At 48.2% G+C, this 23,628-nt stretch overlaps 1 protein-coding gene across 5 annotated transcripts in view; it reads left to right on the forward strand.

Moving 5' to 3' along the window:
* CASKIN1 (CASK interacting protein 1) overlaps window positions 1-23,628 on the forward strand; it is a 114,361-nt gene that overhangs the window by 62,261 nt on the left and 28,472 nt on the right. For 4 of the 5 annotated variants that reach the window (XM_081840618.1, XM_081840619.1, XM_081840620.1 and 1 more), the window contains exons 2-8: window positions 6,765-6,816; window positions 14,272-14,369; window positions 15,394-15,539; window positions 16,697-16,792; window positions 18,118-18,248; window positions 21,951-22,059; window positions 22,318-22,426. In XM_081840618.1, coding sequence (XP_081696744.1) covers window positions 6,765-6,816; window positions 14,272-14,369; window positions 15,394-15,539; window positions 16,697-16,792; window positions 18,118-18,248; window positions 21,951-22,059; window positions 22,318-22,426 — 741 coding nt within the window. Of the gene's footprint in view, window positions 1-6,764; window positions 6,817-14,271; window positions 14,370-15,393; window positions 15,540-16,696; window positions 16,793-18,117; window positions 18,249-21,950; window positions 22,060-22,317; window positions 22,427-23,628 lie in introns of those variants that run through there. The other variant, XM_081840622.1, reaches the window with a different exon arrangement.

The following is a 23,628-nucleotide window of genomic DNA, read 5'->3' on the forward strand; positions in this document are numbered from 1 at the left end:
ATATCTGAAGGAGCGTCTCCACCTCCATTGTTCTGCCCAGATACTGAGGTCCAGCGCTGAGGGCCTTCTGGCAGTTCCCTCGCTGTGAGAAGCCAAGTTACAGGGAACCAGGCAGAGGGCCTTCTCGGTAGTGGCACCCGTCCTGTGGAACTCCCACCAGATGTCAAAGAGAAAAACAACTACCAGACTTTTAGAAGACATCTGAAGGCAGCCCTGTTTAGGGAAGCTTTTAATGTTTAATGTTTAATAGTTCCAGTTACAGATAGGTAGCCGTGTTGGTCTGCCATAGTCAAAACAAAATAAAAAAATTCCTTCCAGTAGCACCTTAAAGACCAACTAAGTTAGTTCTTGGTATGAGCTTTCGTGTGCATGCACACTTCTTCAGATACACTGAAACAGAAGTCACCAGACCCTTCTATATAGTGAGAAGGTGGGAAGGGGTATTACTCAGAAGGGTGGTGGGATTGGGTGATTGGCAGATAGCTGTGATGAGCCTGTTGACGACTCTTAACGACTGCAATAGGTCTTACAGGAAAAAGCAAGGGGTGAGAAGGTGAAAAATGGCTTTGTCGTGTATAATGAGATAAGAATCCAATGTCTTTGTTCAGACCAGGTCTCTCCATGGTTTTAAGTTTGGTAATAAGTTGCAATTCAGCAGCTTCTCTTTCCAGTCTATTTCTGAAATTCCTTTGTAATAGAACAGCTACTTTGAGATCTTGTATAGAATGTCCTGGGAGATTGAAGTGTTCTCCTACTGGTTTCTCTGTCTTGTGATTCCTGATGTCAGATTTATGTCCGTTTATTCTTTGGCGTAAGGTTTGGCCTGTTTGTCCAATATAGAGAGCTGAAGGACACTGTTGGCATTTGATGGCATACACAATGTTAGACGATGAGCAATTAAATAGTCCCGAGATGGTATGTGTGATGTTGTTGGGGCCAGTAATGGTGTTGTCCGGGTGTATGTGGCAGCAAAGTTGGCATCTGGGTTTATTGTAGGCTCTGGTGCCAGTGTCCGTGTTAAGTCTGGTTGTAGTACTATTGTGGGTTAGGAGTTGTTTAAGATTGGGTGGCTGTCTGTAGGCAATGAAAGGTCTTCCTCCCAGAGCTTGAGAAAGAGAACGGTCATTGTCCAGGAGAGGTTGTAGATCTCTGATGATGCGTTGTACTGTTTTAACTTGGGAGCTGTATGTGATGACTAGAGGTGTTCTGTTATTTTCTTTTTTGGGTCTGTCTTGCAGCAAGTTCTCTCTGCGTATCAGTCTGGCTCTGTTGATCTGTTGTCTAACTTCATCTGCTGGGTATTTTAGTTCTAAAAAGGTTTGCTGTAGATCTCTTAGGTGAGAGTCTCTGTCTGTAGAATTGGAACAGATGCGGCTGTAACGTAGTGCCTGGCTATATACAATGGACTGTTCGGTATGTTTGGGATGGTAGCTAGAGGCATGTAGATATGTTTGTCGGTCAGTTGGTTTATGGTATAAGGTGGTGTCTATGCGCCCATCCTGTATTTTTATAGTAGTGTCCAAAAAATGTATTTCTTGCATAGATTGATTCATTGTTAGGTTGATTGTGGGGTGAAAATCATTGAATTTCTGGTGGAAGGTGTCCAGGGTCTGTTTAATGTTTAATAGGTTATTGTATTTTAGTGTTCTGTGTTGGAAGCCGCCCAGAGTGGCTGGGTATAAATACTAAATTATTATTATTATTATTAGTAGTAGTAGTAGTAGTAGTAGTGGTGGTGGTGGTAGTACTAGTCGTGAAGGCTGTATTCTACCTCCCCAGCTAGAGGAATAATGTCTTGAATACCAGTTGCGGAGAATTACAAGTTGGGAGGCTGCTGCTCAGGTCCTGTTTCTGGGCTTCCCAGAGGGGCATCTAGTTGGCCCCTGTGAGGACATGCCCCACTTTCATCTGATCCAGCAGTGCAAGGCTCTTCCTATGTTCTGATGTTCCTTCCTACCTGTCATGATAGCAGAGATGCTTGCTGATATAAGAAGTGGCTCTGCACACACTATGGGAGTTAAGTAAAAGTACCACTCTATTCTGCCTTATGAAGAGCGGTTGAGGGACTTGATGGAGGAGGAGACGGAGAGGTGACAAGTCTCTTATGACTACTCTGTTTCAGGGCTGCAATAAGTCAGCCACAGAATATGGCCATCTGTATTTGACCAGTTATAATTGCCTGATATATATGCACATGCTGTGTTTGGCATTATTATTCTGGGTTTTACAAGTTGCATCAGTGTGCATTTTTAGCAGTGTTATTGTCAATTGTTATATGATGGTCATTAGTTGCCTCCACAGTTGGAGGCAGCGATGCTTCTGAATACCAGTTGCTGGAAACCGCAGGAAGGGAAATTTGCTCTTGTGCTCAAATCCTACTTACTCGTTTCCCATGAGCATCTGGTTGGCCCCTGTGAGGTTGACCTTACAGGCCATTTGCCTGGTCCAGCAAGCTCTTCTTATGAGGCACTGCTGCCTGAAACCTTGGAGAGCTGCTGCCAGCCAGTGCAGGTGATACTGAGCTGAGTGGACCAGTGATCTGGCTCTGTGCTTCTTAATGCCATCAACACCCCATATACTTATGTGGCTTAAATTGCAAATGATTAATTCATTGCTAAATAAAAGCAAATTGTGGAGCGCACGTTCTTCCTTGCACCCTCCCCATCCATCGCCACCCTTCAAGTCCTCTTCTCCATCCCCCCGCCTTTCCTTCTGCATTGCTCCTTAACAAGCCAGCCTCTCTCCCTGATTGTGCTTTCCCTGTCAAGAAGACCGATGGCTGTTCTCTGCTCTTAACCCCATTATCAGCACACTGCTCCTTCTCCTGGTCTCAGGGAAGTAGCAAATGGGAAATTGGATTGTGTGGGTGCTTCCTCCAAGCCTGGGGTGGGAGGAGGGGTGGGGGTGGGGAAGGCCCGATCCTTTCCTTCACAGGTGCCCATCCCGTTGTCTTCATGGGTCTAGTGATATAGATTGGGGTGGGGGTCCTGATTTCCCCCACCCTTCACTTTCTCCTTTTTGGACTGCTATGTCAGAGCACATAGGAAGTTGCCTTAAATGGTGTCAGATCTTTGATCCATCCAGTTCATTACTGTCTGCACCAACTGGCAGCAGCTCTCCAGAAATTCAGGCAGGAATCCTTCCTGACCTTCCCCTAAAAAATAAAATAAAGTAAGTGTCTAGTCCTTATGATTCTGAACAAAAGGATGAAATAATAGCAGGCTTATATTGTATCAGACGTTTGGTCCATCTAGCTCAATACTGCCTACACTGACTGGCAGCGGCTCTCCGGGGATTGGAGTCCTTCCTGGCCTTACCCAGAGATGCCACTGGGACATCTTCTCTGCCTCTGTGGCCCTTTGCTAGATGTCAGATGGCTGTTGCGGTTGCTCGAGAGTAACCAGGCAGGACTCCAAACCTGTGTTTTACAGGTTTTATTTTGGTGCAAATTATTTACAGTGAAGAGCTCCAAAGCTCATGTCTGGCTCAATCGCTAGCAGAATCCGGGAGTCGTCTCTTTTTGGACTTCCCCCAACATAAGAGTTTCATTATCCCCAACCTTCTCCTTCCCTCTTTGCGCCTTAGGCTACTGCGCAGGATGGGCAATGGCAAGGGTGGGTTTCCCTCCTGTCCGGCTTGCCCAGGAGCAGTGTTAAGGCTCCCACCAGCATCCTCTGGTCCTTGCACCTCTTCCCCACTAGAGGTGGGGCTTTCCTCCTCCCTGGAAGAGGAACTGCTTCGCAAGATTTTCGGAGGCTCCCTGTAACACAACTGCCCTTCTATTCCTCGCCTCTGAGCCAATGGCAGTTCCCTGACACTTGATACATCTCTATATACAGTGGTACCTCGTTTTACAAACTTAATCCGTTCCTGATTCCGTTCTTAAACCAAATCCGTTCTTAAACCGAGGCACCCGTTCCCTAATGAGGCCTCCCGCCGCCAGTGCCCTTCCATCATTCGGATTCCGTTTTTAGACCAAGGTAAAGTTCACAAACCGGGACACTACTTCCGGGTTTGCAGAGTTCATAAACTGAATAGTTCGTAAACAGGGCTGTTCGTAAACCGAGGTACCACTGTATTCCTTTCTGCATGAACACACAATCCAGATTTTTAACAGTGAGCATTAGGAAATCCATAGCAATGCTTGTGGGGATTTGGCTGCATTATGCGCTCTAAAGCAGCCTTCCTCAACATGGCGCCTTCCAGATGTTTTGGAGTACAGTTCCCATCAGCCCCCTTCCAGCACCACCATTTATTTCTTTAACCCCCTCCAGAATTAATACTACCTGATTTTAATAAAGCCTCAAAGCAGAACATTAGAAGTATCAGTAAAAGCACAAGAAACTAAAATCAACACTAAATGATCAAAACATGTGAAACGTCGATTGGGTGAACTTGTTATCATATCATCTGTGCTGGCTCAAGGGGCAGATGGGAATTTAGTCCAAAACATATGGGGTGTGGGCACCAGATTGGGGAAGGCTGCTGCCAAGGGGACTTTGGTTTCACGCGGAGATCTCAAGGCTCCCAGTGTCTTCTCCAAGATTGAAGCAGATTTTCATCTGTCTCCACCCCCCCCCCCCAAACACACAGAAACCCTCCCAAGACAAATCTGGGGTTGCCATAGCAACTTCTTTCCCCTTGCAATGATATTTGTGGAATTTCTGATCCCGGGAACCTGCAGCTCGTTTGTGTTATCCTTCCTCTGTTGGCAGAAATGGCCATGTGTGGTTGCTTTCGCATGGGCCAAGTACCAGTTTCTGAACCAGATCTCTCTCTTCCCGTCAGCCTCCATCCATCTTCCGAATCAGCCATAGCAAGTGGCTTTGTGGGCATGCAGACCCTATCATCCTCTCCCCAGTTGAACATAAGAACATAACATCAGAGGAGCCTGCTGGATCAGGCCAGGGGCCCATCTAGTCCAGCATCCTGTTGTCACAGTGGCCAACCAGATGCCCCAGAGGGGAAGTGGGATTTGAGGGCAAGAGCACAGCAACTGGTATTCAGAATCATTGCCTCCTCCCGTAGTGAAGGCAGAGCATAGCCATCATGGCTGGTAACCACTGATAGCCCTTTCTTCCACGAATTTGTCTAATCCGCTTTTATACTTTTTAAAACTATGCAAGTGGATGGCCCTCACTGCCTCTTGTGGCAGTGAGTTCCATAGTTTAAAAATGTGCTGTGCCAACAAGTCCCTTCTTTTACAGATAGAAGGATGGCTGATAAAATGATGGGACTTGGCTGAGATGGCTAGGCTAATATGTTTAATTAGAGAAAAATCCTTACTAAAGTTTGTTAAGGATTGAACATTTCTTGCGGACTTTTTGCGTGAAAGAGAAAATGAACTTGTAACATCTGGGTTTGAAGATTATAGAAGATAGAACGGTCGGATCTTAAAGAATGAATATCGCTTGTAGCTGCAGAGAGCCAGAAGTCCTTTTATCTTACTCTAGTTTTTTCTTTCTTTTTCCCCCTCTTACTTTCTCCTCCTCTAGACTCCTCCTTTTCTTCTGTTTTCTTCCTTCTGACTTTATTCTCTTTTAGACTAAGCAGCTGTTTTATCTCAGTATATTATAAAAAAGATGCTTTGTAGTGGGTATGTATTTCTGTATATCTTCGAATAAGGATCAATTATGAAAATTTAAAACAAACAAAAAATAAGTCTTTTCTTTTACTCATCCTGAATCTCCCAACCATCCGATTCGCTGGATGTCAATGAGTTCTAGTGCTGTGAGAAAGAACGTTTCTCAATCCACATTTTCTGTGCAATGCCTAATTTCATAAACTCATCGTGTTGCCTCCAACTCACCTTTCCTCTAAACCATGGGTAGGCAAACTAAGGCCTGGGGGCCGGATGTGGCCCAATCGCCTTCTCAATCCAGCCCACGGATGGTCCGTGAATCAGTGTGTTTTTACATGAGTAGAATGTGTCCTTTTATTTAAAATGCATCTCTGGGTTATTTGTGGGGCATAGGACTGTGGCAAGAGAAACTGATAGACTATGCGGAATGTGCGAAATTGACACATAAACTATGTGACAAGGATAACTGTGACTTTAAAGAAGAAAGGGAACCTTTTATGAAGTACTTAAAGAAACAAAATGAATTGGACTCCTTGGAAGGTTTTGAATAAACATTCACAAACTCTTTATTGATAATATACAGACAGATAAACTGAGGATCTCTACAATTTTATAACATGCAGAGAATAATATGTGCTGAGAAACCAGAGAGAGGAGCTGAGGGAAGTCTGGGGTGGGTGAGGGGGGGGGTTCTTTTTTGGGGGGAGGGGGAAAATGGGAGGGGGAAATGAGGATGATGTATTTTTGATAAATTGTTATGCTGAAATTATATATATATATAGAGAGAGAGAGGGCATAGGAATTCATTCATTTATTTTTTCAAAATATAATCTGGCCCCCCACAAGGTCTGAGGGACAGTGGACTGGCCCCCTGCTGAAAAGGTTTGCTGACCCCTGCTCTAAACTTAAAAGTCCCAAACCTTTCAACCTTTCCTAACAGGCAAGTCACTCCATTCCCTGGGTGTGTCCCCAATCCTCTGCTGGGATTTGTTAAGGCGTATTGCTGCAGGGCTGATGAGGAAGGCAACCTTCTGCCTGAGCCAGAAGCAGTTTAGACCAAGTCGGAGCAACGCCACATCTAGTGCAGTATTGCCACTCTGGAGGAATCCTGCTCCTTATTCTGTTTCTTCCACACCTCTAATCCTTACCTTCTTTTTCTCATTGTTGTTTTTTTCTCCCCCAGAGCTCCTGGGATCAACCAAGAGGGTGAATGTGAATTTCCAAGACACTGATGGGTAAGTAGGCAAAATCTGTTTATCCATTAGCACCAGTGGGGTAGCGGTCCAGCGTCATGGGGGTGCGGGGTTTGAAGGGCTGTTGCTATCTCTGTGGCTGGGTCCTTGTCTCCAGCATCCAACAGGTGACCAGTGAGCAGGAAAGGGGAGATTTTTAACTACCGTATGATCAAATGACTTTTGTTGTTGTTGTTTAGTCGTTTAGTCATGTCTGACTCTTCGTGACCCCATGGACCAGAGCACGCCAGGCACTCCTGTCTTCCACTGCCTCCCGCAGTTTGGTCAGACTCATGTTTGTAGCTTTGACAACACTGTCCAACCATCTCGTCCTCTGTCGTCCCCTTCTCCTTGTGTCCTCCGTCTTTCCCAACATCGGGGTCTTTTCCAGGGAGTCTTCTCTTCTCATGAGGTGGCCAGAGTATTGGAGCCTCAGCTTTAGGATCTGTCCTTCCAGTGAGCACTCAGGGCTGATTTCCTTAAGAATGGAGAGGTTTGAACTTCTTGCAGTCCATGGGACTCTCAAGAGTCTCTTCCAGCATCATAATTCAAAAGCATCAACATGGAAAAGGCAAGGAAAGCAAGCCTTATGAGGAACGGCTGAAAGAGATGGGGATGTTTATCCTGGTGAAGAGAGGACTGAGATGAGGGGTTATGTTAGGCCAGGCTTCCTCAACCTGCAGATGTTTTTGGCCTACATCTCCCATGATCCCTAGCTAGAAGGACCAGTGGTCAGGGATGATGGGAATTGTAGTCTCACAACATCTGGAGGGCCGAGGTTGAGGAAGCCTGAGTTAGGTGTCTTCAGATATCTGAAGGGCTGCCACACGAACATGAAGCAAACTTGTTTTCTGTAGCTCCAGAGAGAAGGATCCTAACCAATGGATTCAAGCGATAGGAAAGGAGATTCCTTGGGAAGCCCAGAGCTTTGTCCATTGGTCAAAGCTTCCTCCAATCCTGTCAGATCCTGGACACAGCAAGGCAGTAGCCATTAAGAATCTTTCTGTCTCCCACAGATGGAAATAGTTAATGGTCATGAGATCCTTTTTTGTGGGGGGGAGGGGAGTGGGCTGGATAGTGACTTTCCCCAGACATTTGGAACTACAACTCCCATCAGCCCCCAACATCAATACAGCTCTGCTGCCCGAGACTGATGGGTAGTGTCGTAGTCCTCAAATTCGGGAGGGTAGCAGGCTGGGGAAAGTTTCTGGGGCTTGCTCCAGCTGTGCATGGGCGCAGCCAACCTCGCTGTTGTGAGGCTAAAACAGGGAGAGGAAGAGAACTGTGCATGCCACCTTGAGCTCCTTGGAGGAAAAGTGGGATAAAGAAGTAATAATAAAATAAATAAGTGGATGGAAAGGCTTGCAGGAGGGGGGGCATGAAGAAATTTCTCTTTGTTCTTAAGACCCCCTTGTGTTGCCTGCATCTGGTTTTGCAGAGGACCTCATGAAGGTCTCTCAGTGGCCTCCTCTGTACATCACAAGCACTGTGCCTGGCCTCCCCATGACTTAAGATTGTAAAAAAAAGCCTGCTGGATCAGGCCAGTGGCCCATCCTGTTCCCACAGTGGCCGACCAATAGGAAACCTGCAGTTCAAGGATTCAAGCACAAGAGCCCTCTCCCCTCCTGCATTTTCCAGCAACTGGGCATTCAGAGAAGCAGAGCAGTAGCCATCGATAGCCCTCTCCTCTCCTCCATGGGTTTGTCCCATCCGCTTTCAAAGCCATCCAGGTCGGTGGCCTTCACTGCCTCCTTTGAGACTTGGATCTTGAGTCCTTATATGATGCGTTGCACTCCATCCCACTCTTCAACAAAAGAAGGAGAGCCATTGTACAACCCTGTCTGAGTTGCGTAATTTATGCTGGGCACAGAATTCCGAGGGCGGAATTCTTAATTCCGTTCGCTGCACGTGCCTGAAAGGGGGGGTGGGGAGAAGCAATTCTGCTGCCTCATGAGGTGACCTCGTTTGCTTCCCATTGAAGTGTATTCCTTTTCCATTCCTTTCTTGATATAAGAAAGCTGCTTGCAGCTGCCGGGGCCCAGATAATTTCACTGTTGTGATGACTTGTAGGAGATGAGAGGAGGCAATTTTTGCTGAGATGGAAAATAGTACAATGGAGCAAACTTTCCCCTCCTTCTCTGCACTCCCCAGGTGTGATCTCTGTGAATTCAGGTTAGTGTGTCCTTCCGGAAAACCAAAGAAGATAAGGAGAGCCTGGCTTCTGGATTGGGATCAATCACCCATCTAGTCTGGCATCCTGTTCTCACAGGGGCCAGCCACCAAATGGCATCAAAACAGCAGCAAACACAAGCTCTTTGTCCAGGTTTTGGGGCAAATACCAGGGGATGACTATTGGCTTTATGCTTCAGGGCACCTGACTGGTCTCTACTGGAACCAGGATGCTCAACTAGACAGGCTTTTGTTCTAAACCTGTAGCAAACCATACATTTAAAGTACAAAATCCCCCCCCCCCAAGAATCCTGGAAATCGTAGTGACCCCTAGCAAAGCTACAGTTCCCAGTATCCTTAAACTACAGTTCCCATGATTCTTTGGGGAAAGTCACATGCCCCAGAGGAAGGGTGGGATATAAAGCCTCATAAGGTTCAAGGTGGTTGGATTTGGGGAAGGTGCACTGTTAGGTATAAAGCGCTCTACAACTCGGGACCAGGATACCCAAAAGATCATGGCACCCCTTATATACCCAGTCAATCATGGCTGTTTGCAGGCTGTCTTGAAGGCACCATCTTCCCAAGGACATCTGTTCCCTGCAATGTAGGCATTGGGCTTTTAGTGTTGTGGCACCAGCCCTTTGGAATGCTCTCCCCTTAAATATTAGACAGGTGCCATCTCTGACTTATTTTTGGTGGAATTGTTCTTAAGCCGCTTATATTGTTTAATAACCGCTTGTTTCTTTCCATCCTGGGCTCCTTTATTTATTTTATTTAGTTCAACAAATAATGCGCCACTTGATTGTTTTAAAAACAACAACCCTCAAAGTGATTTAGAAATAAAAGATAAAACAATAAAATTACCAACGATAATTTGAGACTTTCGAAATAACAGTGGACTAAAAACAAATTAAAATTTGCGCCAACCTTCTACATATGTGGATAGGCTTGCCTAAGCAAAAAATGCTTTTAGCAGGGACTGAAAAGAGCACAGTGAAGGCACCTGTCAGGTGTTAAGAGCTTTGAACTTGGCCCTTGGAGAGGAAGGGTGGGCTATAAATTTAATAAATAGTTGTAAATATAAAGAGCAACTTCTGGAGGGCTCCAGGTTGGGGAAGCCTGCTTTGGCGGAAGAGAACGGCTCTGTCCTCTCCTGGGCAGGTGCCACCTCCCTTTCCAAGCAGCCCGTGCAGACGGTTTGGCAGGCGGCAGGCGGAGGAGACAGAGAAGTAAATGAGTCTTTGCTGAAAGACGAGGGGGCGGAAAGGGGGGGGACGCTTCTTCCATTAGCTGGAGAGAGGCGCAGACTCCCACGCAAAGCTGGGCTCTTCTGGCTTCAGGCAAGGGATTGGTGCTCAGCACACAGCCCTTTTCTGGCCCTGTGCAGGCAGGGGAGAGAATAGGTCTCTTTGGTCAGTATCCTGAGCGGTCTCACAGAGACCAGAGGCCGCCCAAGCAAGGAGCCACGTGTGTGTCTGAGAGAGGAAGGGAGAGAGAGAATACCTTGTTGCGTTGTATCTCAATCCGCCAGCTGAACTGGTGCCACCACTGTGGCGTTGCAGAATATTTGTTAATAGTTGCATTTCATACCCCACCTTTTCCTCCAAGGAGCTCAAGGCAGAGTATACGGTTGTTGTTTTTCCTCTCTCCCCACTTTTATTTTATTTGGTTATTTAACAAATTTGTATAACCACCTGTACCCGTAGGTCTCAGGGCGGTTCACAACATAAAAACGCAGAAAAACAAACCGAAATGGCTCAGTGGAGAGGGATATTTTTGCTTTTCTTGTGGAGTGATCTAAGGAAGAATAATAACAGGAACAGCCTCCCTGCTGGAAGCGTTTCGCAGGCGCCCAAGTGCGTTTCTCACGTCCTCCCCATGGCCCCCAGACGCACAAATCCCAGGGAACGCTGAAATCCAGGCTTCTGGGCAGCTTTCCTGGAAAGAGCGGGAGAGGCAGATTTGCTGAGTCCCATTGCTCTCTCTCTGTGTGTATGTGTGGAATCGCTACAATGCCAAGTAGACCCTACGAACCCTGTGCTAAATTGGGGCATTCCTTAGCAGCTATAATAACTCTGCTCTGGTTTACATCTGCAGAGTTTGGGTCTGTGCTTTTATGGAAATGTTTGGAAAGCTGTGTGCGTCTTCTCCAAATATCCAGGGATCGAGATATGACTTACGTGCACGCATCCAGCCCGTAATCATCATCTCTGCCTCTCCGTCCAAAAAACCCACCGGTCATTTAATTCATTAATTTATTTTTCAAAGTTTTCCGTCTTCCTCTTTAGCCCCCAAAGGTTCTCGGAGCAGCTACCCGTTGCTTAAAAGCAGTAAAATGATAATAATCTGGAAGTAGCAGCCAGAGGCAGAGTTGTATAGCAGTACCAAATCCGGTTTAATCCAGGATCTAAAAAATTAAGCTAAAAACACATGGATAATTTTTAAGTGTGTGCCGGTCAGTGGGGAAAGTATTTCACTGGTGCCAAGATAGACATCAGGGTCTTGGCAGGCCTCTCCTGGAAGGTCAGCATCTGCCTCCAGAGGCTGGGATAGCAAGGAAGGACTGGTGGTGATGATGATGATAAATTAAATTTATTACCTGCTCTTCACCAGCAGATGCCAGGGTAGGATGCAACCAACTAACACTAAAGCCAGTTAAAAAAATGAGGACCTTAAAATCTGAGCGCATGCTTGGGACACCATGACACAGAAACATCAGAAAATGCTTCTACTGAATCAGACTTCTCTTGCTTGGACTCTGAGCCTGGACCAGCCCAGGATACGATTTTGGTTGCTGCTCCCTTGAGGTTACTGCTGGCCAGATGCCTGCTTCTTCAGGAGCCCAGGGAGAACAGGACAGCAGTATGTCCTGGGATAGCTAAGTTGGTAGATTGTGAGACTTAATCTCAGGGTCCTGGGTTTGAGCCCCACGTTGGGCAAAAGATTCCTGCATTGCAGGGGGCTGGACTAGATGACTCTTGTGGTCCCTTCCAAGTCTACCGTTCTATCATTCTACCTGGGTAAAGGGACCCCTGACCATTAGGTCCAGTCGCGGATGACTCTGGGGTTGCGACGCTCATCTTGCTTTATTGGCCGAGGGAGCCGGCGTACATCTTCTGGTCATGTGGCCAGCATGACTAAGCCGCTTCTGGCGAACCAGTTAAAAATCTGGATTGTGTGTTCATGCAGAAGGGAATGCAGTGATACCTCGGTTTACTAACAGCCCTGTTTACGAACTCCGCAAACCCAGAAGTAGTGTTCCAGTTTGCGAACTTTACCTTGGTCTACAAACGGAAGCCGAATTGTGGAAGGGCACCGGCAGCGGGAGGCCTCATTAGGGAAAGGGTGCCTTGGTTTAAGAAAGGATTTGGTTTAAGAACAGACCTCAGGAATGGATTAAGTTTGTAAACCAAGGTACCACTATATATAGAGATATATCTAGCAAAGGGTCACAGAGGCAGAGAAGATGTCCCAGTGGCATCTCTGGTAAGGCCAGGAAGGACGCCAATCCCTGGAGAGCCGCTGCCAGTCAGTGTAGGCAGTGTAGGCAGTATTGAGCTAGATGGACCAATAGTCTGATACACAGTAAAGGTAAAGGGACCGCTGACCATTAGGTCTAGTCGTGGCCGACTCTGGGGTTGTGGCGCTCATCTCGCTTTATTGGCCAAGGGAGCCGGCGTACAGCTTCTGGGTCATGTGGCCAGCATGACTAAGCTGCTTCTGGTGAACCAGAGCAGCGCACAGAAATGCTGTTTACCTTCCCGCTGGAGTGGTACCTATTTATCTACTTGCACTTTGATGTGCTTTCGAACTGCTAGGTTGGCAGGAGCAGGGACCGAGCAACGGGAGCTTACCCCATCGCAGGGATTCGAACTGCCGACCTTCTGATCGGCAAGCCCTAGGCTCTGTGGTTTAGACCACAGCGCCATCCGTGTCCTGGGTAGATGCAACTAAGTATAAGAACATAAGAAGAGCCTGCTGGATCAGGCCAGTGGCCCATCTGATCCAGCATCCTGTTCTCACAGTGGCCAGCCAGATGTCTCAGTGGCAAACCCACAGCAAGACCTGAGCACAAGAGCATTCTCTCCACCAGTGATCACCAGCGACTGGTATTCAGAAGCATTTCTGCCTCTGGCCATTCATGGTAGGAGAGAGAGCATAGCTGTCCTGGCTTGTTGCCATCGATAGCCCTCTCCTCCACGAATTTGTCTTGTAAACTTTTAATGCCGTCCAAATTGGTGGCCATCACTTCCTCCTGTGGCAGTGAGTTCCATGGTTTAACTAGGTACTGTGTGAAAAAGTACTTCTGCAAAAATCTGCCCTGCATCTTCCAATGTTCAGCTTCATTGGATGTCCACCAGTCCTGTCACCAAAGAAGTCCTTGCCTGCTGGCAGAATAACAGCAAGCGAGGGGAGTGGGGAGCCAGGAAGGATCCTTGGGAGGTCCTTCCCTTAGAGTTGGGGTTCGCGGCAGAGAAAGCCTTGACCTGCTTTTGTGCCAGCTGTACCTGGGCAGTGCGTCTCCTGCTGATCTATGGAAAGGGGAGAGACCTCTGGGAGCAGGTGCTCTGAGCTAGCCTGGAAATCTGAAGCAGGGCCAAATTTAGCAAGGGTTAGAAGACGCCTGCTTCTTGGGTGAAAAGCAATGACAAACCTAGACAGCATCTTAAAAAGCAGAGACATCACCTTGCCAACAAAGGTCTGTATAGTAAAAGCTATGGTTTTCCCAGTAGTGTATGGAGGTGAGAGCTGGACCATAAAGAAGGCTGACTGCCGAAGAATTGATGCTTTTGAATTCTGGTGCTGGAGGAGACTCTTGAGAGTCCCATGGACTGCAAGAAGATCAAACTTATCCATTCTTAAGGAAATCAGCCCTGAGTGCTCACTGGAAGGACAGATCCTGAAGATGAGACTCCAATACTTTGGCCACCTCATGAGAAGATGGAAATTACCCTGATGTTGGGAAAGATGGAGGGCACAAGGAGAAGGGGACGACAGAGGATGAGATGGTTGGATAGTGTTCTTGAAGCTACAAACATGAGTTTGACCAAACTGCAGGAGGCAGTGGAAGACAGGAGTGCCTGGCGTGCTCTGGTCCATGGGGTCACGAAGAGTCGGATATGACTAAACGACTAAACAACAACAAAGCTTTTTGTGGGGGGGCTGCTTTCTGAATTGGCGTGAACTGAGAGTTGGGGAATTAGGCAGGGCAAGAGGAGGAGGAGGAGGTGGTCATGGTGGGGAGTCTCTCCGGCACTTGACATCTCTGCTTTGCCCCTTTCCTTGCAGATTCTCTGCCCTGCACCACGCGGCCCTCAATGGCAACACAGAACTCATCTCCCTGCTGCTGGAAGCTCAGGCTGCTGTGGATATCAAGGATAACAAAGGTAAGCACAGGAAAGGGATTCCTAGAAGGAATGCAGAGAGCGCCTGGGGGTGGGATTTGGGGAAAGGTGGGTGGGGCTTTGATTGAGTGGGCGGGGCTTTGCTTTGGTCATGGTGGGTTCTGGAATTGGGGAACTGAGCTGTGCTACAGCAGAGAACAGAGAGAGAGAGAGAGAGAGGCAGGCAGATCTCACAAGGTGCTGAAGGTGGTCCTATGGTCTTTTTTGATGAGTATTCCATGTATCCCATTTCTAGAGGAGAAGCTGTTAGTCTCTTGCAAAGAAAACAAACTTAATGACGGGAGGTGTGGCGGGACGTACGTACTTTGGCCTAAGACTTTTTGGTCTTCATTCCACTTCATCAGAAGCATGCAACATTGCATAGATCATGATTTGAGGGGTGCAAGGGATTGTAAACAGTGAGGGCAGGAGGAAAGACAAGGCAGAAAAGTAGAGATAGTGATAATGGTTACGTTACACCTCCACACAAACCAGGTATTGATACCACAGATACCCTGGCATTGGTAAGCCAGTTAACACATGTATTCAGCCTCTTGATGAATTGCAATTCAGCTGTTTTTCACTGGTGCACCCCCTCTGAAGTTCCTCTGTTCCTTTATGGTCATCTTAAGGTCAGCTTGTGGCTATTGCCAGCTTTGAGGTCAGATTTGTGCCCATCTACACTATGAGCTTAATGCATTATTATTATTAAGAACCCTTCTTTGGAGGCAGCTGGAACAAGCCCAGCAAATATAATTCAACCAGTATGTCATCAAGTTGCAAGTATATCCCACCATGTCCTGGTGTATTAACTAAACGTGGTTTGGGCAAACCACAGTTTCCCATATTCCGATACTGTGGTTTGTTTGAGGTGGCTGTTGGACACTTCCAATGTTCTCCCTGTGCCTTGAGAAGTTTTCCCAGTTCTTTTGGATTGAGTTATGCCCCCAGAAATGAAGGGTGGTTTCAATACTAGCGTTGATAATCTCTCTCTCTCTCGCCCCACCCCCTCCTGGATGTGGTATAGGGATGCGCCCCTTGCACTACGCTGCCTGGCAGGGTAAGAAGGACCCCATGAAGCTGGTGCTGAAGGCTGGCTCTTCTGTGAATGTTCAGTCGGATGAAGGGCAGATCCCTTTGCACCTGGCAGCCCAGCACGGCCACTATGATGTGGTAAGGGGCAAAAGGGGTGGGGAAGGGGGTCCTGCCTAGGGATAGATGAATCTGTCAGTCTCAAATTCTCAGCGCTTCAATGTGAAATCCTCCCGATAAACATATTTTTGCATGCATTTTTGGCTGATAGATATCTTTTGCAAGCAAATTTTCCATTGACTGCAGTGCAGTTCTGTATCTTATTTTAAGTAAGATGACTTATTCTTTTTTGCTCGTTTCCCCCCAATATATGCATTTGTTTGTCTGGAGAAATTCAGAGGAGAGCCAATTTCGAAGGCTGACCCTGTTTCAGTTGGCATATTGGTTCGAGAAGCGCAAATGAGGTTGTTTTTCATTGAGGTGCAAACAAAACCAATTTTCTCTTCATCTGCGCCATGCCATGAGAGATGCATCTTGTTCCAGCTCTCTGGGGGCGTGAAGAGAATTTTATTTGCCCAATGGCATAGAGAATTTGACTTGCCTTTGACTTGCAAAGGGCCCATAGAATCCATAAGCAAACTGTCCCTGCAGATCCTGGGCAACACTGGGGTCTGGTGGGGAGTGCACAACATTGATGGAGGTGGGGCTTACATGTGCCCTACCCCTACAACACATGTGCCCTACACTACCCTACACCACAGCCAGTGTGGTGTAGTGGTTAAGAGCGGTAGACTCGTAATCTGGTGAACCAGGTTCGCTTCCCCGCTCCTCCACATGCAGCTGCTGGGTGTCATTGGGCTAGTCACACTTCTCTGAAATCTCTCAGCCCCACTCACCTCACAGAGTGTTTGTTGTGGGGAAGGGAAAAGGAGAATGTTAGCCACTTTGAGACTCCTTCGTGTTGTGATAAAGCGGGATATTAAATCCAAATCCAAACCCCTGTTCCCTTACGCCTGCCCCTCTGCTCCCTTATGGGGCTTGGCGCATAAGTGTTCAGGTGAACGCCTGAACACACCAAATGTTATTTGCCTCTCCTGTGTGGACTCCCCCTCCTGCTGGAGTGGTTTGGGAAGAAACCCCTGGGAAGCAGCTCCCCCCCACCCCACCCTGGACACTCCAGCAATGCAGACAGTGGGCTGGGAGATCAAATCCTCTATCTGGTGGATTTTGGCCCATGGTTCTACTTAGTGTCTGCACTTTGTTGTGCCTGCCTCTTTTTCGCTCTCTCCATCCCGCAGTCAGAGATGCTCCTCCAGCACCAGTCCAACCCCTGCATCCTGGACATTTCGGGCAAGACCCCGCTCGACCTGGCCTGCGAGTTCGGAAGGGTTGGGGTAAGTCAACCGGCTGCGGTGGCAGAAATGGGGGGGCGAGCGCTTGAGGTGGGGTGGGGTGTATAACCAAATGCTTCCCTGGGAGAAGCAGGAGGTTGACTTCATCCCCTCTTCCTGTAGGCTCAGTGGGAGAGAACACACCAGGAAGTCCCAGCTGCAACCCCCAATGGCTTCTCCAGGTGGGGCTGGGGAAGACCGCTGCCGAAAACCTTGGAGAGCCACTGCCAGTCAGTGTAGACCAGGCTTTGCCAACTTCAGGTCTCCAGCTGATTCTGGACTACAATTCCCATCATCCCTGACCACTAGTCCTGCAAGCTAGGGATGATGGGAGTTGTAGTCCGGAAACAGCTGGAGACCCAAGGTTGGGAAACCCTGGTGTAGAGAATACTGATCTAGATGGGCTAGTGGTCTGACTTGATATGAGGCACCTACCTTTGTCGCCACGTAGTGCAGCCCTTGCTGAGGACTAGAACCTTGATTTATTTTTTATGGAAAGGGCCATAGTAATAGAGCACCTGCTTTGTGTGTGCAGAAGGTCCCGGGTTCAATCCTGGCATCTCTGGAGAGACTTGAGTGAGACTCCTTACCTGAAATCCTGGCAAGCCATTGCTGCTGGTCCTTTGCAGACAATCTTGAGCTCTGGCTTGGAATCTGGCTTGGGATCAGGTGGCTTCCATTGTCCCTCGTGCTGCTTTTCCTCCAGCCACCTAGTTATCTCCCGCTTGGACTACTGCAATGTGCTCTACGTGGGGCTACCTTTGAAGGTGACCCGGAAATTACAACTAATCCAGAATGCAGCAGCTAGACGGGTGACTGGGAGTGGCCACCAAGACCATATAACACCAGTCTTGAAAGACCTACACTGGCTCCCAGTACGTTTCTGAGCACAATTCAAAGTGTTGGTGCTGACCTTTAAAGCCCTAAATGGCCTCGGTCCAGTATACCTGAAGGAGCGTCTCCACCCCCATCGTTCTGCCTGGACACTGTGGTCCAGCGCCGAGGGCCTTCTGGCGGTTCCCTCGCTGCGAGAAGCCAAGTTACAGGGAACCAGGCAGAGGGCCTTCTCAGTAGTGGCACCCACCCTGTGGAACACCCTCCCACCAGATGTCAAAGAGAAAAACAACTACCAAACTTTTAGAAGACATCTGAAGGCAGCCCTGTTTAGGGAAGCTTTTAATGTTTAATAGGTTATTGTATTTTAGTGTTCTGTTGGAAGCCGCCCAGAGTGGCTGGTGAAACCCAGCCAGAAGGGCGGGGTATAAATTATTTATTTATTTATTTATTTATCATCATCATCATCATCATAATCTCTTTTGCCCCTCCAGGTAGTGCAGCTGCTGCTGAGCAGCAACATGTGTGCCGCCCTCCTGGAGCCCAAGCCAGGAGACATCACCGACCCCAATGGGACCAGCCCCCTGCACCTGGCGGCCAAGAACGGCCACATTGACATCATCAGGTATGCCCCCTTCTGCCTGGTGTCTGGGGAAGGGTAGAAGAAGAACGGCATTGGCACAGCGCACGAAAGATGGATATTAAACATTAAGTGTTTGTCGTGGGGAGATTTCAGCCTCTGTTTCGAAGTGCCTGCAGAACCGCCAAGGTGCCAGTCAGCTTTCAAATATTTGACAAATCTCCTGGGCGTCCAGCCAGGATCTGCTCTCCAGGCTTTTCAAGGTCTAGGTGCCTGCATCTCTGTCTTGGCATCAGCACTGGCGATCTGACTGGGCGGCCGGCTTTCCTGCAGCATAGGATTATCCCTACCCCCCTCCCTCTGCTCCTGGTGCATTAGTGGCTGAAATCGCAAATCCCAAGACTGCCGGGTCCACTTCTCATCTCTGGTGTGTGCCAGTGTGTTAGGAAGGGAGCCGCCCTGCGCACCCCGCTGGCACGCAACTCACTTAGCAAATTGTCTGCAGCCTCCGCTGCGCTAATCTGGGGCTTGTATCTCAGCAGGATAGCAACTGCTAATCTCGGCCTCTGGAGGCCTCTCCCGCAGCGCTTAGGATCATTTGTGAGATTTCCGTGCTGCATTTCCACTTGAAGGAGTCCGGGATGAGGCTCCTGAAGGGGTGCTGCAGCCTTCCTCAACTTGCTGCCTTTTCGATGTTTGGGACTACAACTCCCATCAGCCCCCAGCCAGCATGCTCATGGGACTTGTAGTCCAAAGTGGACAAGCTGGGTGGGGATTTTTAACCCAAACCATCTGGAGGGTGCAAGCTTGAGGAAGAGCAGGACCGTGTTTCTAGATATCATTGTTCTTAAAATGCTTTTTTGGGGGGGTTGGGAACCAGATTTTTGCTCTTCTTCCTCCTCCCACAATAGTTAGGAGGGTTAGCGCTCTGTTCACAGACAAATTGCCCCATGTTTGTTTATTTCTCTGTATTTCTCAGCAACACCTCGTCTTAGATGCGTTTGACTTGCATGATTTCAACCACATGCAGTTGGAGGTGGGCTGGTTGAGATTGCACAAGTCAATGAATATTAATAAAGGTGAAGAGGTTAGTAAATGAAAGGAGTTAATATTATGAGAAATATGAATTTGGAGAACTGTTACACAGGTGACATAATGAAATTCAGTTAGAGGGGATTTGAGGAAGTCAGTCACCAATGTAAAGAGATTTAGGTAGTTGAAGTAATAATTTTCTTTCGTGTTTAGTTTAGTGTATTGTGTTTTTCTTTGTTGTTTGTTTTGTTACGGTTTTTTTGTGATAAATGTGGAAATTCAATTTAAAAAATTTGGGGGGAAAAGAAATTGCACAAGTCAAGTCCCAAGCAAAAGCTCTTATTGTGCCAGTTCTGCTTGGGGTTAAGCAGTGTGAAAAGGGCTTTTAAGCCTTGCTTGCTTAGCAAGGCCCTTTCCATGCACTGGCTCTGGGATGTTCTCGTGAGATCTCGCTCATGATAATTTGAGTACCTGTGAGTTCTCATGCGAGCATCCCTGGCCTTCGAGAGCTGACAGGCTGAGCTGACCTCACCCCTCAAGCAAGGCAGGGAGCTAAAAAGCTTGCGTTGTACCAGGTCTGCTTGGGTTACATGGCATGGAAACTGCTTTTAAGTTCTCTGTCTTGTTTGCTGGGCAAGACCCATTTGCTCTGGGGGTGTTCTCCCCCCCCCACTTGCTAGCAGTGGCATGGCTCCAAGGGTCCTGGGCAGACACAATTTTCGTATATATGCATAACCCTTGGAACCAAACCCCTGTGTAAGATAAGGGATTACTGCATTAATTTTTTTAAAACCATCTGTAATCCTGCTCTTAAGCTGGAAAAAAAGATGATGATTGAGGACAGATAAAAGAACATAGCACATAGTTAAACTATGGAACTCGCTGCCACAAGGGGCAGTGATGGCCACCAACTTGGGTGGCTTCAAACGAGGATTGGGCAAATTCATGGAAGAGAGGGGTCTCTATGGCTGCTAGCCAGCATGGCTCTGTTCTGCCTCTGCAGTCAGAGGGAGAGAGGCTCCTAAAAACCAGTTGCTGGAAATGGCAGGAGGGGAGAGGGCTCTTCGGTTCAGATTCTGGACTAGATGGGCCATTGGTCTGATCCAGAAGGCTCTTCTTACGTTCTTATTCAACTTCCACCATTGTTTATATTCCTACCAGCAAGCCTAGGATCTTAAAAAAAAACCTACAACATGTATGGAATTGGGAGGGAGAAAGCTGCTCAGACCGGTCGTTGTCGTGAAGTCCTTGCAATGACCAGCTGGGTTGGGAGAGGATGAGCCAAAGACTGGTGGCCTTTCAGCGGATGGAGAAGTCTCAGACCAGTTTCTCTCCCTCTCCTATAGCCTGATGGAATGATGGATGGGGTGGGATGTCCCTATTGGGGTAGTGCAGGCCCCCACTGTGCAATACTTTATATAGGGCTTCTTCTCTGGCATGTTGAGGGGACCCCATTGGGGTGGGCTGAACCCCAGTACGTTCCATATTACAGCCTCTTTTGCTTTTGCCCCGTGGATTCTGCCTCTGTGTGGGAGGCCTGGATTTTGAGCTTCTCGGAGTATTTATTACCCATGAGAGCCAGAAAGGTTCATCCCTGGCTTATTATGGGCAACTGTCAAAATGTTCTGCATCTGCTATCTCGCTTGTCCTTGCATCAGCCTTGTAAGGTAGAGAAGGGCCTGGAAGGCTTCAGAAAGGAGAAGTCAAAGCCAGAGGGCGGCAGGAGCTGCAGGCAAAGCATTAATTGTAAGCATCTCTCCCCCCCCCCCCCCCGCCGGCCAAGTCATTTCCTGTCCTGGGAGTTATTAATGGGGTAGTCTTGCGGGGCCCAAGAGTCTGGTGGACAGGAAACAGCCACTTAATAGCCCAGCAAATGTGAGGGTCTTCCTCCAGGGGCAAGCAGTATTCAGAGACCTTGCCTGGGGAGGAGTAGACAATTGAGGCTGAACTGAGGTTCCATCAGGGCTAGAGTCTTGATTGATGGAGTGGTTTTGAATCCGGGAGGGGCTAAGTGAGATCGCCTAGCTCAACTATCCTCAACCTGATGCCCTCTAGCTTTTGGGGACTACAGCTCCCATCAGCCCCAGCCAGTTCAAATCTGCTCCCATCTACCCTGGCATCGGATGGCCTTACTAGGCCACCTCACCTTATCTAGCAGGACCACCCCACCCAACCCCTTCTCCCCATTTTTAGTGTGTCAGGCTCACATGGTCTTGCGCACCACATCCAAAGTGTGCGTGGAAAGCCTTGTGAGTCGAGGGTGCCTCTTCTTCCTCCTCCTGGTGTAAGGCACTGATACTGTGTGCATAGGAAAGCCAAGCCGGGGCAAACGTTTGGCCAAAGCAAATGCCCATGGGTTTAATGGGCAAGTGCGCCGCTCATTTCTTTCCCCCCGAAATTAAAAAAAGGTCTTCAGTGCTGCTTCTGGGAAATGGGTTTGAAGACTCAAGTAGCCGTGGCTCCTTCGAAAGCCCAGAAAGCAGAATGAAAGACATTATTTGCATGGGATTTGCAGCAGGTGAAAGTTTACAGACCTTTTTTTTTGGTCTTCTTTCTGTCTGGGGGCTCCTTGTCTCTGCAGCTCCATTTCCAGGCCTCCACAGTGGCACCTGTTGGATTTCTGCCCATCTGGCAGGCGCCCTTGAACCCAGGAGCATCTGCCAGGGGTTTGGGGGCTTAGTTGTTGTTGTTTTTTTGCCCTCTTTCCTCCCGCAGACTCCTGCTCCAGTCCGGGATCGACATCAACCGGCAGACGAAGGCAGGCACTGCGTTGCATGAGGCAGCCTTATGTGGCAAGACAGAGGTTGTGCGCCTCCTCCTGGATGTAAGCACCCTGCCCTGGTCCGCTTGCAGGAATGGTGGGGAGAGGGAGGGCACAGAACTTGGGGGGCAGCCCCTCTCTCGTGCCAAGGTGCAGAGCTTGGTGAGGATCCCCTGAGCTCCAGAGAGCCGGTGCCCTCCCTGGATGGCATCTTCAGGCTCTTCCTTGCCATTGCTTGCCTTGCCACGATCCCAGATCTCCATTTTCCCTGTCTCAGGCAGCCCACCCTATTCCCCACCCCACCCCTGTCTGTTTTCGCAGAGCGGAATCAACGCTCACATCCGAAACACCTACAGCCAGACGGCACTGGACATTGTCAACCAGTTCACGGCCACCCAGGCCAGCAGGGAGATCAAGCAGATGCTCCGAGGTGAGGATAAGGGGTATCGCTGTGAGGGATTTCGGCTGCGATGCCTGCATCGCAGGGGGTTGGACTAGATGACCCTCTGAGCCCCTTCCGACTCTACCGTCAGTCTAAAGTTGGCCACACACAAGTGGAGGTGTTCTGCCCTCTCCACTCACAAAAATGTAGCCTGCAGAATGGGAGATGACACAGCTGGCCTCCCTGGCAGGGCTGTTGTTGTACAGCTCTTTTATTGAACTGGATTGTACCCAACTCATTTTATGCTAGGCCATTAGGCCCACTGAGGTTAATGGGCCTCCATTAGCTGTGTTTCATGTTAATTTCAGCAGGCCTACGTGGGATCTAACACGCTTAAGTGATTAATTTCATAGTCTCTTAGACCCAGCATTTCCTCTGGATCAGAGCATCATGCTGTTTATAACACAGCTGCTGCATATTATTATTATTATTATTATTATTATTATTATTATTATTTATATAATTTATATGCTGCCCTTCTGACTGGGTTTTCCCTGCCACTCTGGGTGGCTTCCAACAAAATATTAAAAGCACAGTAAAACATCAAGCAATAAACGTCCCTATACAGGGCTGTCTTCAGGTGTAGTATTAAATTAAACTGTGATATTAAATTTAAAATAAAAAACTGGAATGAAATCATACATCCTTTATATAAAAACAGGAACACGGAACCTTAAACCCTAATCAGCATCAGGATAATCAGGCTACAAAGGCCTCAACAAATAAATACAGCTAATGTGGAGGTTTGTCATATCTCATTCTGGTGGGGCGTGGGGAGTTCCACAAGGAGAGGGGGGCAGGCACTGAGAAGGCCTTGTCTTATGTCGCTGTCTTTCCTATCACAAGGAGGATCTCTCTGACAGACCTTAAGGCGTTCTCTTTCCTTCACTTTGGAGCACGCAGCTTTGGGGTTGTGCATGTGAGGCCCTTTCAACAGTCAGAAAATGATAAACGCCAAATATAAGAGGAATGGCAATGCCACGGCGCTCTATCTCCCTCTAGTGTGTTTTTAAGCTAATGTAGGTGCTTTCTCTAAAGTCCTAAAATCACGTTGTAGGCATTCTCTCCCAGTCATCATCACAACAGCCACCTGTGTTGATTGTTTATACCCATTTCGCTTCAAAGAGAACGAAGGAAATCCAGGTTGTCAGACGCCACCTAGCGGGTTTGTGGGGCCTTATTTCCAGCCC

This window comes from Podarcis erhardii, assembly GCF_964252035.2.
Source record: "Podarcis erhardii genome assembly, chromosome: 14".
NCBI lineage: Eukaryota > Metazoa > Chordata > Lepidosauria > Squamata > Lacertidae > Podarcis > Podarcis erhardii.